The following is a 16,638-nucleotide window of genomic DNA, read 5'->3' as shown; positions in this document are numbered from 1 at the left end:
GGTGCATGGGCTTAGTTGCTCCACGGCATGTGGGATCTTCCCGGACCAGGGACCGAACCTGTGTCCCCTGCATTGGCAGGCGGATTCTTAGCCACTGCGCCACCAGGGAAGTCCCAAATATAATATTTTTAATGAAAAATAATAACATTTTTTAAAAATAAAAAATTAAGGGAGTGGGTTTGATCAAATTAAAAATTTCTTGTGCATTGAACGACATTATTAAGAAAGTGAAAAGACAAAGCAGGGTGTGGGAGAAAATTTTTACAAGTCATATATTGATATATGGTAAGGGATTACTAGCCAGAATATATAAAGAACTCTTACAAGTCAACAACAAAAGACAAACGACCAATTTAAAAATGGGCAAAGAATCTGAATCGACGTTTCTTCAAAGAAGATATACTCATGGCCAACAAACACATGAAAAGATGCTCAGCATCGCTGATTATCAGGGAAATGCAAATCAAAGCCACAATGAGACACAACTCACGCCTACTAGGATGGCCATAGTCAAAGAGATGGACGATAAAGAGTGTTGGTGAGAATGGGGAGAAACGGCGACCCTGTGTGTTGCTGGTGGGGATGGAAAATGGGACAGTCACTGTGGAAAACAGTTGGCGGTTTTATGACCCAATTTCACTTCAAAGTGTCTACCCAAGAGAAATGAAAACATATGTCCCCACAGAAGCTTGTACATGAATGTTTATAGCAGCATAATTCACAGGAGCCAAAAGGTGGAAACAACTCAAGTGTCCATCCACAGATGATGGATTCACAAACTGTGTTCCATCCACACATGGAATATTATTCGGCCATGAAAAGGGGTGAAACACTGACACTTGCTACAACATGGATGGACCTTGAGAACACAGTGCTCAGAGAGAGAAGCCAGACACAGAAGGACACACAGTGTGTGGTTCCATTGACAGGAAATGTTCAGAATAGGCAGAGCCACAGACAGAGAGTGGGTTCCTGGTTGTCAGGGGCTGGGAGAGGGAAAATAGGGAGTGATTACTTATATGGTGTTCTTCTAGGGTGATGAGAATGTTCTGGAATTAGAGGTGATGGTTGCACAGCATTGTGAACGCACTAAATGTCACTGAATCGTATACTTTACAATAATGGCTAGTTGTATATTATGTGAATTTCACCTCAATTAACAACAAAAAAAACTGAGAACCTTTCCAGCTACAATCACAGGGAAGGGACATGTAGCTACAGCAGAAGGTTCAGAAAGATACCCCGCTGCTGCCTGTGAGGATGGAGGACGGGGCTGTGAGCCAAGGATGCGGCACCTCTAGAAGCTGGAAAAGGCGGGAACTGATGCTCCCGTGCAGCCTCCGGAAGGAACCAGCCCCGCCCACATCTTGATCTTAGCCCCGTGAGACCCGTGTCAGTCTCCTCACCTCCAGAACTGTCAGAGAATAAATTCATCTTGTTGAAATTTAAAAAAATTTTTTTAGGTAAAAGAGTGATATTCTACATTTTTGCAAATCTCTTTAGTATCTGGTTTAGAAGGATTCTCACATGTGCTTGTCGTTCAGCCCATTTCCGTAGTTGTCTCGGTTGATGTATAGGAAGAAAACCCAGCTTCACACAGAGAGAGGAGGATTTTTCGCCTTTTTAGGTCATCGTGGGTAGTCTTCTTTGTCCTACACCCGAACTGGGCAGGTAGAGGTTTATGAAGGTGACCTGTTCCCTTTCATTCTCTGCTCCATTAAAGGCCATTGGTCTATCTTTGCACTTTGTTTTATTTTTCATTTTATTTTAATTTTTAATTTTTATTTTTGGCCACACTGTGCGGCATGTGGGATCTTAGGGGAGCACAGAGTCTTAACCACTGGTCCGCCAGGGAAGTCCCTGTCTTTGCACTTTGAATGGATCTTTTGCTCATGTGTGATTTTGACCTTGAAGACCCCCTGAAAGGGTCTCAGCAACCACCACCCTCACCCACACTGGACACACTTTTAAGAACCCCTGGTTAAGAATCCTGCATTTGAATCTTGGTTCTGCCACTTGCCACCTGGGGGAGCTCAGGCCCCACCCTTGCCTCTCTGTGCCTCACCTGTTCTCATCTTTATAAAGGGAGGCTGCTGGCCCCAACCAAGGGAGGGAGGCTCTCTTTGGCCTTGGGCTTCCACCTCCAGGAGGCTTTATGAAGGGAGGATGCCCTGCCCTACCCATCACTTACCTGTCCCTCAGCACCCAGAGCTGCTGCCACAGGGCCTTCGTACATGCTGTTCTCTCTTCCAGGAACCCCTCTCCTCTTACCCAATCCTCCTCCCCTGGGCTAACTTTGACTAAGCCATCCTGTGTCAGCTTGGACGTCCGTCCCCTCCTCCAGGAAGCCTTTCTGGATCCCCATTCCCTCCTGGGCAGGCAGGGCCAGATGTGTCTTGTTCTCTGATGTGTCCCGGGTGCCTAACAAGGGTGGGTCCACAAAAGGCAGAGGCTCCCTAAATGGTAGCAGAGGGAATGAATGAAACAGGGAGGGGCAGGAGATCTTTGAATCCAGCCACCGGCACGAGGGGATTTCAGCAAGAATCTGCTAAGTCAATGTAGCCAGAATCCCCCCCTTACCCCTCACGTCTCCTCCTAGTGATTCTCTGTCCACTGACCCCACCGGCTCCTTGGCTGTGAACCTTCTTGCCTGTGCTGCGTTAGGAGTGGAGCCATTGCAATGGCTCCTGAGTACAATCCGGTTTTACAGCTTGAACTGTCTGGCACTGGTTTTTCTTTAAACCAGCTACCTCTGTATGACGGCCAGAGGGAGGAGCTTTGTAAAAACCCAGACCAGGGGCTGTCTTTCCTCTGTTTCAACTCTCCTTTGCCACACGCCTCCCCATTCTTATTTGCATTTAAAAGAAGCACAGGGACTTCCCTGGTGGTCCAGTGGTTAAGACTCCACGCTCCCAATGCAGGGGGCCCGGGTTCGATCCCTGGTCAGGGAACTAGATCCTGCATGCCTCAACTAAAGACAAAGATCCTGCATGCCACAACTAAAAATAAATAAAGAAAAGAAAAGAAGGCCACTGTCCTCACGCCCAGGCCCTGCCCTGTCTGGACCCCCATGACCTCCCTCACCCCCACCGATTCCACCGGCAGGACCCGCTGTGGCCAAGACAGCTGCTGAGGGCCAACCAGTGGTGGAGACAGAAAGTGATGGATCTTGTTGGTAACTGGTTAATGGACTCACCTAGTGGCCTCAGGCAGGACTCGCCTGGCACAGAGGTCAGGAGAGGTCACTGGGAGCAGTGACCTTCACTTCAAAGGTGGCCACCAGGGGCAGAGTGAGCAAATGGCCAAGACAGGGTTCTTGTCTACTGGCTCCCACCCCCTTCTCCCCCGTCCAGCCCCTTCTGGGTCTCAGTTGCCTCTCTTGGCAGCTCAGCGTGGCCGGACCTGTGACACTGAGCTCCATCAGCTGCCCCGTAGGCAGGGGGAAAGCCAGCTCTGGGTGTGACCTCTGGCTCAGTTTCAGTGGCAAGAATTTCCTGGGAGCCTCCTTGTGGGGCATGTGGCCCAAGCCACATGGTGACATGCCCAGATAGAGGCCCTGGCAGGGCACTGCTGGGAGGCCTCATGGTCGGCTCACCCTGGCACATGGGCTCCCAGGGCAGACCTGCCGATCCTCAAACAGCCCACTGGTCCAAGGTTATTAAAAGTGACCATCCTGTCCCATAGTGTGAAACGTCCAGAACAGGCAAATCCACAGAGACTGGATTCCTGGTTGTCAGGGGCTAGGGGAGGGGTGGTGGGGGGTGATTGCTAATGGGGACGGGGTCTCCTTTTGGGGGGATGGAAAAGCTCTGGACCGGAGGTAATGGCTGCACAACATTGTGAATGTGCTGAATGCCGCTAATAGTAAAAATCTCCCCCCAGCACCCACCCTGCACTCCAGCCGCCCTTCATTTTCCTGCTCCTGGTTCACCCAGCTCTGTCTGGCCTCCAGGACTTTGCCCTTGCTGAGCCCTCCGCCGGGGACACCTCTCCGCCCGCCCGTTGGCCTAGCTAACTGCTACTTCTCTCTCTGGTCTCCAGTCACCGAGGACCCTCCCTCTAGGGACCCTTCCTGGACTTTCCTCCTGGTCCCCAGTGAGGCCCTGGTCCCCTGTGTCAAGCTCCCCCACTGGACTGGGAGCAACATAATAAGGGGTGCTTGGGCCCTGCGGGATCCCCAGTGCTCAGCAAATGGATGAACGAATGGATGAATGAGGTTCGCAAGAACCCCCTTAGGATAATCAGAGACTCGGTGGGGTGGGAAAAAGGGGCGGGTCCATCCCCTCCAAAGAGGGCACCCCCTGATCCCAGCACCAGCTCTGCCATCTTCAACACCTCTTCCTCGCCGCCTCCATGCCAGCTCGCCCCCTCCACTTGAGGCCCCCTCCCAGCCCCCGTGAAGTGACCATCTCGCTGGGTGAAGGGCACCTCACTGGACATCAGAGGAGCAGGAGGGCAGAGGCAGGTGGGCTGGCACCTGCCAGCTCCCGCCATCAACCTGATGGTGACTTTGTGTGGACCTCACACCTGTCCTGGCATCCCTGCCACCAGCAGGTCCCAAAATCCTGGGCGGGGACAACGGGAGGAGTCCTCTTGTACCTGACATGGGAGGGTCCAGTCTGACCCTTTGAGGGGCACAGCCCCCTACGTCCTGCAGCTGGCAGAGGGTCGTGGGTCTCCAGCCAAGCGATGGGGTGGCCGGGGGTGGCCCAGAATCAGACCTCAGACCAATCACTCAGGGTCCGGGTGACCCCAGGTGAGCCACATACCCTCTCTCTGCCTCAGACCCCCCTCTCAGTAACATGGGGCCTGTGCTAGGTTGCACTCAGACTATTATTATTACTGCTACTGTTATTATTATTGTGATATTATGATTTATAATAAGAAACATAGTTGGACTTAGTTCCCAGTTCCCGGCACACAGCCCTTAAAACCCTTGTAATTTCCTACGTCAGAAGAGGGAACATCTTTTGATATATACTTTTTTTTTTTTTTGGAAATTTTTTTTTTCTTGGTCACACCGCACAGCATGTGGAACTTCCCCGACCAGGGATCTAACCCGTGTCCCCTGCCGTGGAAGCGTGGAGTTCTAACCACTGGCCCACCAGGGAAGTCCCTTTTATGATAATATTTGGTCTTATGTCCTCTGTGCCTGAAATGGCTCCAGATAATAAAGATGAAGGAAGCATCCTTTGCTTTCATAACAAGCCCTTTCAACCACACCTGAGTTTATGCTACGAGGTGACTTTTGGAAATGCCCTATAACCACAGGATCGGGGCTGGTGGCCAGGGGACCCCACTGACCCTGGGATTAGAGGGACGGAACTTTCGTCAACGGCCAGTGGTGTAATCCATCATGCCTCTATGAAAATCCCCAAACAATTTTTGTAGAGCTTCCGGTGGGTGGACACAGGGAGGTGCTGGGAGGGTGGTGCCCAGAGGGGGCATGGAAGCTCCGCCCCCTTCCCCACACATCACCTTTTGCATCTCTTCCATCTGACTATTGCTGAATTGTACCCTATTCTAGGACCTGAGATTGACTGGTGTCTGAAGTCAGGGCCGTCTTGTGGGGCTGAACCCTTAGCCTGTAAGGTCTGCCCGAACCGGTAGTGTCAGGATTGAGATAAATTTGTAGGATATCCAGCTGGTGTCTGCCCGGGATTGGAGAATTGCCTAATACTAGTAATTAATATTATTAACTGTTGACTAAGTTTGATTCCAGAGAAGACTGGGGACAGGAAAGGAACCTGAATCACAGACAGGCAGAGCCAAAAGGGGCCTCGGGAAGAACCCAGCCGGGGCTCCCATTCTGCAGATGGGAGATAGAAGCGAGAGGAAATATAGGCCATGGCCCAAAGTCACCCAAGGTTGCCTGAGGTCGCTTGGCATTGAGCTGTGCCCCCTCCCATCCCGTGAAAGCTCCTCCCTCTGCACCGCGACCAAGACCAGTGCCACATCCCTTGGACGTGGACAAAAGTCACAAACCTCCCTTCTCAGTGATAGTTTATTCATTTCACATAAAAATCCCCCAAAGCTCATGGAAATGATGCCTTCATATCACGACAGTAATCAGAATGAATTGTTTTTGTTTTTAAAAACCACAAAACTCGCCGTCGGAGGGATGGGTGTGTGAACTACGACTTGGGGAGGGACTTATGATGCATCCCGTGTGTCACAAGAGGAAAACGCAATGTTCCTTTACAAGGAGGGCTCGACATCCGTTGCATCTCAGCCAAAAACTGCCCCGCAGATACAAATCTTTCGCAAAGCCGATTTCAGAGGGTGTGGGTAGCAGCCCTAGGTGCTACCGAGGACACAGTGGCCCCGTATGGACGGAGCTGTGCCTCAGAACTTCACACACTTGTGGACAGGTGGCCGACCTAGAGACAGCTACCCCGGGGGTCTCTCTCTATTCTGCAGGGGCTGTGAAGTTGGGTTGGGGTCCTTGGTTCCACTTGCCCGTTGTCTATGGCTGCTGGTGGTCCGGAGGGGTGGTCGGTGGGCCACGGTGAACCAGGGGGTCCGTGCTGGAATTTCTTGTTATGCTGCAGGCTCCTTGAGGGCGGGATGGGTCTGCCTCTTTCGTCCTTCTGTCGCCTCTGCAGCCGCTCAGTAATTGTCGGGTTAGGTGGAATGCATCTGTTCCTATCCCGGGCTCCTTCTTCTCTTCCAGTGGAGCACCGGCTTTCCAGGAGTTATTGCATTTACTGTGGACTTGCGGGTCTCGCGGGTCACGTGTCCCTCTCAGCTGAGCAGAGCCAGCCACCTGAACCTGGAGTTGGGGGTGACCTGGCAGGTGCCCAGGCACCTTTTAGAAAAGGAGGCGCTCTGGGCAGGGGTGGGGGACAAGCGGGCCCAGGATGGAGCGGCCTTTCGGAGGGCAGCCTGCAGAGGCCCATCCACCAGCCTCTCCTGCCTCAGGCTCCATGTAACTCATCTGCGCCTGGAACAAGGTCCCTGTCCTTTACTTGACATTTGGGAAACAGAGCAGAAACACAAATTAAAAAACCCCACCAGACGCCCAAATGCCCTGGCCTCACAGGAGCAGTGCTGGGTTCCAGAAGATGCAGGCCCGAGGCTGCTTAGAAACCCCGAATTTTCCAAGGCGGGAGCCACTGGCATTTGGGGTGGGACAATTCCTTGACATGCAGGAAGCACTGCTGTCCCTTTCGCTCAGCACTGAACGCCACTGGCTCCCTCCTGCCATTGGGATAACCCCAAACACACCCCCTTGATGTCCCAGGTGGAGAAGCATTCAACATCTCCTTTGAGGCCAAGAATCTCCTACTGGGAAATTATTGGGGGAGGGAGGGTCAACCAAACCTGGATGACACCCGCTAAGAAGCCAGCTACAGAGCCAAGAGGGGCCGGACGATGCACCTGCTCGAGTTTTGCTCAGATTCATAGAAACAGAGACTCTCAGGGTTGGAGGGGACCGCAGAGGACCACTTTGTGCAAGTACCGTCCAGCCTTTTCTTGAATGCCTCTAGAGATGGGGAACTCACTCCCTTTAGCGCCCACCTGACTGGCGTTTCGACCACATTAGAAAAACGTTTTTTTTGTCCTAAGGATATCTGCTTCCTTTGAATGCAGGTGGTCGTAGCATCCAGGCCGCTGGTTTTTATTCTCCCCAGTGACCTTTGTAATACTCGAACGTTCAGTACCCTGTATCTTCCTTTTTCTCGATCTGCGTTTCTGGGATGAGCTTATTTCAGCACTGGTTTCTCGGCCTCTGTTCCTGGTGGGAGCCCAAGGGGCGCATCCCAACCCCGTGTTGTCGGGGGGATTAGGGAAGTGGGGAGGCTCATTCCCTCGGTAGGAGGTATTGATTGGGATTGCCCTGTGGCGTGGCCTCCGCGTTCAAGGGGCTTGAGAATGTTCTAGATTGAGGGGGATGTGGTTTCGCAACTGTAGAACAAGGATGATTATCAGCGGCCCTCACTGGTGCTGTGGGCTCTGATGCTCCCTAAGAAGGTGGAAGTTATAGGAGGCAAGGGGAGGGCTGGTCAAAGGAAAAGCTGTGAGTTCAAAGGCTGGGCAGTGCCCGGGGGGCACGGTGCTGCTGGGGGTGGGGGCTGAGTTTCCAGGCCAGATGCCCAGGGCTGCGGGGGCTGTTCTGGCAGGAAAGGCACAAGAAGGAATCCAGACCCGGCCAGGGAGTCGATGGGCATCTGTGGCTCCAACCTGAACCAGGTGACAAGCAAGAGAAGGGTCCTGACCAGGATTCTGTGCAGTGGTGTGGTGGTGGTGGTGGGGGGTCTCTGAGGCCACCAAGGATGCACAGGCCATGCTCAACGCTTCTTGCTCTTCTTGGCCATGAGCTCATGAGTGTGAGAGGGTGGAGAACTGGGTCCTTTTCCAAAACTCACTAATACTGCATCATTAAAAAAAAAAGTTTTCAAGCAGCTGGAAAGGATGTTGGGTTTCAGACGTGGATGGAGGAGATGGACACCCCCCGGAGACTGTGACTCAGGATGAGGTGGGGACAAGATCCAGGGTCAGAGGGCGTCCGACAGAGGTTTCCTGGCATCTGGGATCTTCTTTCGTGTCCTCCTCTGTGCTCACGTCACCTCAGGACATGCTGGAGAGGCAGAAACACAGTCAAGTGATTATTATTGTATTTAAAGAAAGTGGAAAATGTTCCATGCGTGGGGAATCCAAAAGAATGATCTGATCGGCTTCGGTGTGCCCTCAGCAGCAAGAGTGGCACCTGCCTTTCAAGGTCCGCCACCTGTCACCCACCTTCTAGGTGTGGTCCTGAAGGGGACTTCTCTCTTGGTGCCCCAGCCAAAGAACAAGGCCCCAGGGCTGGTGCCCTCAGTCAGACTGGAGGGAGGCTTCATCTCAACCATCTACTCACCAGCCCATCTGTCCATCCATCCACCCACCCACCCATCCACCCATCCATCCACCATCCATCCATCCATCCACCCATCCATCCATCCATCCGTCCATCCACCCATCCATCCATCCATCCGTCCATCCACCTATCCATCCATCCATCCATCCGTCCATCCACCCACCCATCCATCCATCCATCCACCCATCCATCCATCCATCTGTCCATCCACCTATCCATCCATCCATTATTCATTCACTTATCCATCACCCATCCACCTATCCATCCATCCATCCACCCACCCATCCATCCATCCGTCCATCCACCCATCCATCCATCCATCCGTCCATCCACTTATCCATCCATCCATTATTCATTCACTTATCCATCACCCATCCACCTATCCATCCATCCATCCATCCATCCATCCATCCATCCACCCACCCACCCATCCATCCATCCATCCATCCATCCGTCCATCCACCTATCCATCCATCCATTATTCATTCACTTATCCATCACCCATCCACCTATCCATCCATCCACCCATCCATCCATCCATCCGTCCATCCACCTATCCATCCATCCATTATTCATTCACTTATCCATCACCCATCCACCTATCTATCTATCCGTTTATCCACCCATCCACCCATATACCTGTCCATCTACCTATCCATCCATCCATCCATCTATCCACCCTCCCACCTACCCACCTGTCCATCTGTCTGTCCATCTGTCCATCCATCCATTGCTCCCAACCATTCCTTCTTTTATGTATTTAATCATTTTAAACATGCTTGTTTTTATCATCTCTACCTGAGGATTCCCAGGAGGAGGTCTAATGCTGCTATTTGTCATACCCGCCGACTTTTTCTCATGGTGAATGATTTCCTTGCGTGTTTTGTGTCTGTGGATGGGAACTCAGCTCCAGAAGGACTGAGATGGTCTTGTCAGAAATGCATCGAGAACTAGCTTCTATTCAGTGTCCCCAGGGCAGTACTGGTCTAAGATGATTTTTGATGTTTATTTCTCAGCTTGGGGCTTCTTGGGTCACATGGGTAGTATGAAGGCATGTGGCCGGGCCATGTAACATATTGGTAGCAGAGTGTGTGGTCAAGGACTAACCCTGCAGGTTCCAAAGAAAGGTTTGGCCCTTGCCTGGCTTCTGGGAGGTCACCTCTAAGCCCTTGGAACGTCCTTCCTGATAAAGAGTATCTTTGTTTGCCTGGGACCTGGGGTCACCCTGGATAGTCTATGCTGACAATGTGATTTAAGGCAGGAGCCATGGACCATGTGGTATCAGCTCAACCTCTGGAGGGGCGAGAGACTAAGGTCAGCCACGTGGGCGGTCCACCATGCATATGACTGACCCCCAGTAAATACCCTGGACACCAGGGCTCAAATGAGCACACCTGGTTGGTGACACTTGGTGTGCATCACCACACCTGGCTGCTGGGAGAATTAAGGGCTGTCCCAAAACAACTCCCCTGGGAGACAACAATTGGGAGCGTGCACCTGTCTCCCCTCACCCCACCCCACGCTCTTTTTCCTATTGCTGACTTTGAGCTGTACCCACACTTCCACTTTAATAAACCATAACTGTGAGCAGATCAGCTTTGCTGAGTCCTGTGAGTCCTTCTAGCAAACCACTGCCCCCGAGGGTGGTCTCCAGGACCCGTGACACACAGGGAGGCTTTTCCTGGCATGCAGAGCCAGGCAGACACACTGAGATAGGTTGTGGGCAGACAGTGCACCCTCTGGCTGAGTAAAATCCTGGGCTTCAGGGGGCCTGGCTCTGGGTGGACATCTCAGTCAGGGCCGCCGTGTGGCTCAGCTCTGGGGCCTCCCGTTAATGACGCCCCGCTGGAGTGGAGCAGGGACCGGCTGCCTGGCCCCAGAGGAGGCCCCGTTGTCATGGTAACCACGGTCTCCCTGCCTCCCTGGTGCAGCATCCTCCCTCCATCAACAATAAGTCATGAGGCACTCATCCCAGGGTAGGTTCCACTTAGAATGTTTCCAAAAAAGGTGTCAAGATCGCCCCGCTTCCCACCCACCTTGTTTCCTGATCTTCTGTGGCCAGAGCAGACCTGTGGGAAAAGGAAGGAGTCTCAGCATTAGTTGCCTGTTTGGGGACCCTTGGCATTTGGCCATGAGACCCATGAGGGCCAATATGGCTTCACCCTGATCTGGCACAAAGCAAGTGTCAGCACGTGTCAGCTGTGTAACAAATGAGCCAGGACAGGCAGTCGTGAGAATGGCTGAGCTCCTTCGCTGCCACAAAATGAAATCACTATTGCTGCTCCAGGTCCACCCATTGGGAAGGCTGAACCCATCCACCGGGACCTGCACAAAGGTCACCAGCTGGAACCTTCATCTGAGAGCAGATCTTGGTCTCTCGGCCACATCAGCTGCCCCTGGTCCCCGTGCTTGGCCTGTGCTGGATGAAGGGTGGGAGGAGGAGGGGGCAGTGGTCCCAAGATGCAACCGCTGCCCTCAAGGAGCTCAAGGACAGGAGAAGGAGGATACGACAAGGGAGGCAGACCTGAAGAAAGAGACAGGAAAGGTGTGAGAGGCCTCTAGAGGCCAGGGAGGGGGTCGTGCCGTCTGTCTACACATCCCAGGGTGAGGCACTAAAGGACTGTCAGTAGAGAGTTGCTGGATTTAAAAAGAAAGGAGGGATTCCCTGGTGGTCCAGTTGTTAGGGCTCCATGCTTCCACTGCAGGGGGTACAGGTTCTATCCCTGGTTGGGGAACTAAGATCTCGCATGCTGCGGCCCAGCCGGGAAAAAAAAAAGGAGAAAAAGAAGGAGGATAGGAATGGGAACAACTGCTTAACAGGGTACAGGGTCTCCCTCTGTGCTGTGGAATGTTCTGGAACTGGAGAAGGTGCTGGTTGCCCAAAACTACAGATGCACTAAATTTACATTAAAATGGCTCGATGGAATGGGCCTCATGCTGGCCGATTCACAGTGGTGGTCTTACTTCAGCACCATGGTAATGTCAGATCACCTTCATCTGAGGTTCCCTGGGCTCAGCAGCCCCCCGCGGGTGTGGGCCCTGGCCCTGTGGCCACCTGCACACACTTACCTGTCCTCCGCCAGCCCCGCCTCTGCCTTCTCTTCAGACCTGGGCAGGACGCACTCTGGCTGCGGCCTTGCGCTGGGGACAGAAAGAGGTGACAAGGGATGACCAGCTAGCCAAGTGGGCCCAGGGGCTCTCGGCTCCCACTGGCCCCTCTGTCTGGACCCACCATGTCCCGACAGCGATCAGGAGAGGGTTTGGCTGCCCCCGGGGAAACGCAGGGGCCCAGAGGGTGGACTGCGTGATGGGATGGGCAGGGGTTCATGAAGGTGGACGCAGATGGTTGGCGGGGGGGGGGGGAGGGGCTGTGGGCCATTCCTTAGGTGCGCTTATCTCAGCTTATCGCCGCCGCAGGGGCCTCATGCACTTGCTCCCTGGACGCTGCTGCCCGTGTGCTGTGATTCTGGAAGGTGGGCGCCCTGCTTGTCCTGTCATCTCTCTACTCCCATCCATAGCTAAGCCTCAGGAGGCAGGAGGAGTGTAACTCAGACAGAGAGACAGAGGAGAGGGGGACCTGGGGGTGGGGAGAAAGGGAGGAAAAGAAAGAAGCCAGACCGACAGACGTGACTACCTCACGCCCATCAGGATGGCTACTACCTTTAAAATTAAAAAAAAAATTTTTTTTGGCCACACCACGTGGTGTGCGGGATCTCCTTTCCCCAACCAGGGATCGAACGCACAGCCCCCGCAGTGGAAGCACAGAGTCTTAACCACTGGACCGCCAGGGAAGTTCGCAGGATGGCCACTACCTTAAACGTAGAACATTTGTTACTATGTTGGCGAGGATGTGGAGAAATTGGAACTGCGCATGGCTGGTGGGGTGAGGATGTCAAATGGGGCAGCCGCTGTGGCAAAGATTCTAGCTGCTCCTCGAAAGATGAAACATCGAGTTACCATAAGATCCAGCAACTCCACTCCTGGGTCTATATACACCCCAAAGAAGTGAAAGCAAGCACTTGAATAGACAACTGTACACCCGTGTTCACAGCAGCACAATTCACAACAGCCAAGAGGTGGAAACCACCCCGGTGTCCATCGAGAGGTGATGGATGAACAAAATGTGGTCTATCTGCACACTGGAATATTACTCAGCCTTAAAAAGGAAGGAGATTCTGACACCTGCTACAATGTGGATGAACCTTGGGAACATGATGCTCAGTGAGATAAACCAGACGCAGAAGGACAAATACTGTCTGATTGCACGTATACGAGGTCCTAGAGAGTCAGATCCACAGAGACAGGAAGTAGATGGTGGGGGCCAGGGGCTGGGGAGTCAGTGTTTCACGGGGACAGAGCTTCAGTTTGGGAAGATGAGAAAGTTCTGGAGGTGTCTGGTGGGGATGGTTGTACAACAATGTGAATGTGCTTAATGCCACCGGGCTGTGCACTTAAAAATGGTTAAAATGGTGAATTTTATGTCCTGTGTATTTTACCGCAACTAAACATATTAAAAAAAAAAAAAAAAAAACAAGACGGGCAGGAAGGAAAGAGGAAGGGGAGGGAGGGAGGGAGTAGAGAAGAGAGAGGAGGGGAAGGAAGAAAACTCCCTGGAAGGCGTGGGATGGCGGGTCCTGCTGCCCTCCACGCCCCCTTCCACTCCACTTACACTCATCACTATTAAACGACGCTGTGTGAAGCCGCCGTAATTTTTCTCATTATGTGTCTCATCTGCCAACATCACCTGTCCTGCCCCAGGATCTGCTTTCCTCACTCGGTGAGGCAACCCTCCCCTTTGCCCTTCGAGGAAACTTCTGGACCAGGACTCAGTCTTAATGGCCTCAGTCTCCCCCAGGCTGGCACAGGGCCTGGCATGCTTTCAACTCACTGAAAGCCCCAACTCTTTCTCAGACTTGCTGTGTGGCCTTGAGCAGGTGCCTTGCCCTCTCTGAGCCTCGGATTCCCGGTCTATCAGACGCTTTTAGGAATCCTGGCCCTGCCCTCCTCTTGGGGCAGAGGGGTGGGGATGGGGGGGGATGAGAAAGGATACAGGAATGGTATAAGGGCTCCATAACTGGGTGGGACCGAAATAGTCCTGAAGTTCTGTGAGCACTGCTACTCTCGAAAATTAGCCAGTAAGTCAGTGAAGGGGCGATTCTGGGCTAAGTCTGGCAGGGGCGAGCATGGAGCAGGTTGTGTTACCCCCACTGTCATCAGGATTACTAGGAGAACTCTCTATGGAGTCCACTATTTTTGTCCGGTGGGTTACATTGGTCCTGATTTCTCACAGTAACCCTCACAGCCAACCCAGGGTGGCTGTGAACTTTTCACTTGCCTAATGTCACTGTGACTAAGTGAGGGAGCCTGGATTTGAGCCTGGACCTGACTCCAAGCCCTTGAGAGAAGGACAGGGCCTTGAGCTACGTGTGTGCATGACATAGGTCCCCACTGAGCGGAAACCACCAATTTCCCCCCAGCTGTGGGCCCGGCTCAGCGCCAGCCCTAACCTGGCCCGGGCACAGGCCACTCCGCACAGACCTTTCTCTCCTGGCCTTGAGCCTTTCCTCTTCGTACCTGGAAGAGAGAGAAAGGAAAGCACATGAGTTGCAGCCTGGGACTCCCCTTCCCTCTGGGAACAGGGAAGCAATCTCACTGTCACATCTGAATACACGCCAGGTCTTAGAGCAGAAAGGACAGCCGGAGTTGATGGGTCTACTGGTCTTTTTTATGTTTCCTGCAGTTGCTTTACAAGCCTGCCCACGCCCACCCCACCCCAGGGCAGGGGATATCTGTTTGGTTGGTATATTCCAGCATCTGGAGTAGATGCGGCTCAGCGGACATTTTTTGCATCAGCCCCGAACACAGCCAGTATAAAGCGACCCCCTCATTGACGTGGGTTTGGTCTACAGGCCCCTCCATCAGGGCAAAGTTTTTCTGTAAAGGGCCAGAGAATCAGTATTTTTGGCTTTGCAGGCCAGTCTCTGTGGCAACCTCTCAATTCTGTTGTAGCTCGACAGCAGCCGTGGATGGTTTGTAAATGGATGGGTGTAGCCGTGTGCCAATAAAACTTTATTTATAAAGACAAGCCAGGGGACCAGGGCTCACTGGCCCCCGGCCTGCACTAGATAGCCAGGCCCGCTGTGTTCTGTAATTTCACAGGAGCTTGTTTCACTGTATTTCCTTCTTTTCTGCTTTCCCACACAGGTCTGGTTCCCTGGCAGCTCGGTTGGGCTGAGCAGAGGGGGCTGAGAGGCGAGCAGCCCGGGGGCAATGGGGATGGAGGTGGCGGGGGTGTTCCCATGGCCCAGGGACACTCACTGTAGCACGCATTCTGGGATCTGCACGTGCTCCATGGGGATGAGCTGCTCCAGATCTTCCAAGCTGTGCACATACTGGATCTTGTTGATGAACTTGACGCTGGTGGGAGAAGAAGCAGGGAGACATCTGAAAGCCAGCCCTCAGAGTGGCTCCTCAGGGCCAGAAGGAGCGATGGCAGGCAGGGATGCACACGCAACACTATTCCGGGATGCCCCAAGCACCTTCGCCCAAGCTTCCCTCCCCACCCGTGCCAGCCTCCACCCCGGCCCCTAGTGGGGGAACAGAGCAGAACCCGGGGTCTCCCCTTGCAAGAAGAGAAGCGTCCTGGACCACGTGTTGGACACCAGTCCTTGCTGAGCTGAGGAAATTCCTTGAAGGAAGCAGAGAGGAAAGAGACGCTGCTAGACTCCAGGCTCCATCCTCCCCAGGGGTTGCTCCTCTGTGTGAATCTTCCCAAGAATGCTTTTCTGGAACAATCGCCACTGCCCGGATGGCACCAGTAGTCATTTGGTCACGAGACAGGTGCACATGGGGACTGCTGATTCATTCCACATTCTTTCGGATGAATGGTTTGTTCCGGTCCAAACCCCAGCTCTGGCCGTCTGCTACCCACTGAGGTGCTTTGTCACCAGCGCGTTGCTTTGAACTCGTGATTATTTTTTAAAAAAATTACCTTAAACCTAATTTTGGTAAAATGTCCAATAAACTTTTTTCAAGGTCAAATCAGTTTTTTTTTTTTTTTTAAAAATTATTTATTTAGTTGCGCCGGCTGTTAGTTGCGGCAGGTGGGCCCCTTAGTTGCAGCACACAAGCTCCTTAGTTGTGGCATGCAAACTCTTAGTTGTGGCATGCACGTGGGATCTAGTTCCCTGACCAGGGATGGAACCCGGGCCCCCTGTGCTGGGAGTGCAGTCTTATCCTCTGCACGACCAGGGAAGTCCCTCACATCAGTTTTTCTAAGGATGAGAAATATAAGGCCAAGAGAACGTAACAGGACACTAAGTCATAAAATAATCAAATAACAATAAAGAAAAGAAAAAAAGTAAGATAGAGTCACATAGTTACAAAACTGTGTCAAGAAGTTTTACATCTATTTTTAGAGATTAGATAAGAATTCGGCTCAAACTTTCCAGCACCCGGAGAAAATGGAGACCCATGAGGAATGTTACAGTTTGCAGTGTCCATAAGAGAAAAATACACAGGTTAATCAGCAGAGGCCACTGGAAACCGATCAGGGAATGATAGACGGTTTTCCCACAGAAAGTCACAAAGCGGCCATGTGTACTGGAATAAATAAACCCCACCGCTTTCGTGCAGTTGAAATTTCTTTTCTTTCTTTCTTTCCTCTTTCTTTCTTTCTTTCTTTCTTTCTTTCTTTCTTTCTTTCTTTCTTTCTTTCTTTCTTTCTTTCTTTCTTTCTTCCTTCCTTCCTTCCTTCCTTCCTTCCTTCCTTCCTTCCT

At 52.4% G+C, this 16,638-nt stretch overlaps 1 protein-coding gene and 1 long non-coding RNA gene across 7 annotated transcripts in view; one reads left to right on the top strand and one right to left on the bottom strand.

The window, feature by feature from the left end:
* The window catches only part of LOC309656643, a 54,707-nt gene that overhangs the window by 15,425 nt on the left and 22,644 nt on the right, over positions 1-16,638 (top strand). The window lies entirely within an intron of this gene.
* The window catches only part of ATCAY (ATCAY kinesin light chain interacting caytaxin), a 42,328-nt gene continuing 31,676 nt past the window's right edge, over positions 5,987-16,638 (bottom strand). For 2 of the 4 annotated variants that reach the window (XM_082453272.1, XM_082453271.1), the window contains 2 exons: positions 15,179-15,277; positions 11,920-14,434 (listed from right to left, as the gene is read on the bottom strand). In XM_082453272.1, coding sequence (XP_082309398.1) covers positions 14,281-14,434; positions 15,179-15,277 — 253 coding nt within the window. In that variant the 3' untranslated portion in view covers positions 11,920-14,280. Of the gene's footprint in view, positions 8,582-10,896; positions 10,930-11,919; positions 14,435-15,178; positions 15,278-16,638 lie in introns of those variants that run through there. The other 2 variants (XM_082453273.1, XM_082453274.1) reach the window with 2 other exon arrangements.

This window comes from Balaenoptera physalus, assembly GCF_965194825.1.
Source record: "Balaenoptera physalus genome assembly, chromosome: 3".
Classification (NCBI taxonomy): domain Eukaryota; kingdom Metazoa; phylum Chordata; class Mammalia; order Artiodactyla; family Balaenopteridae; genus Balaenoptera; species Balaenoptera physalus.
The sequence above is the reverse complement of the archived record's forward strand: the minus strand, read 5'-3'. Positions and strand labels throughout refer to the sequence as shown.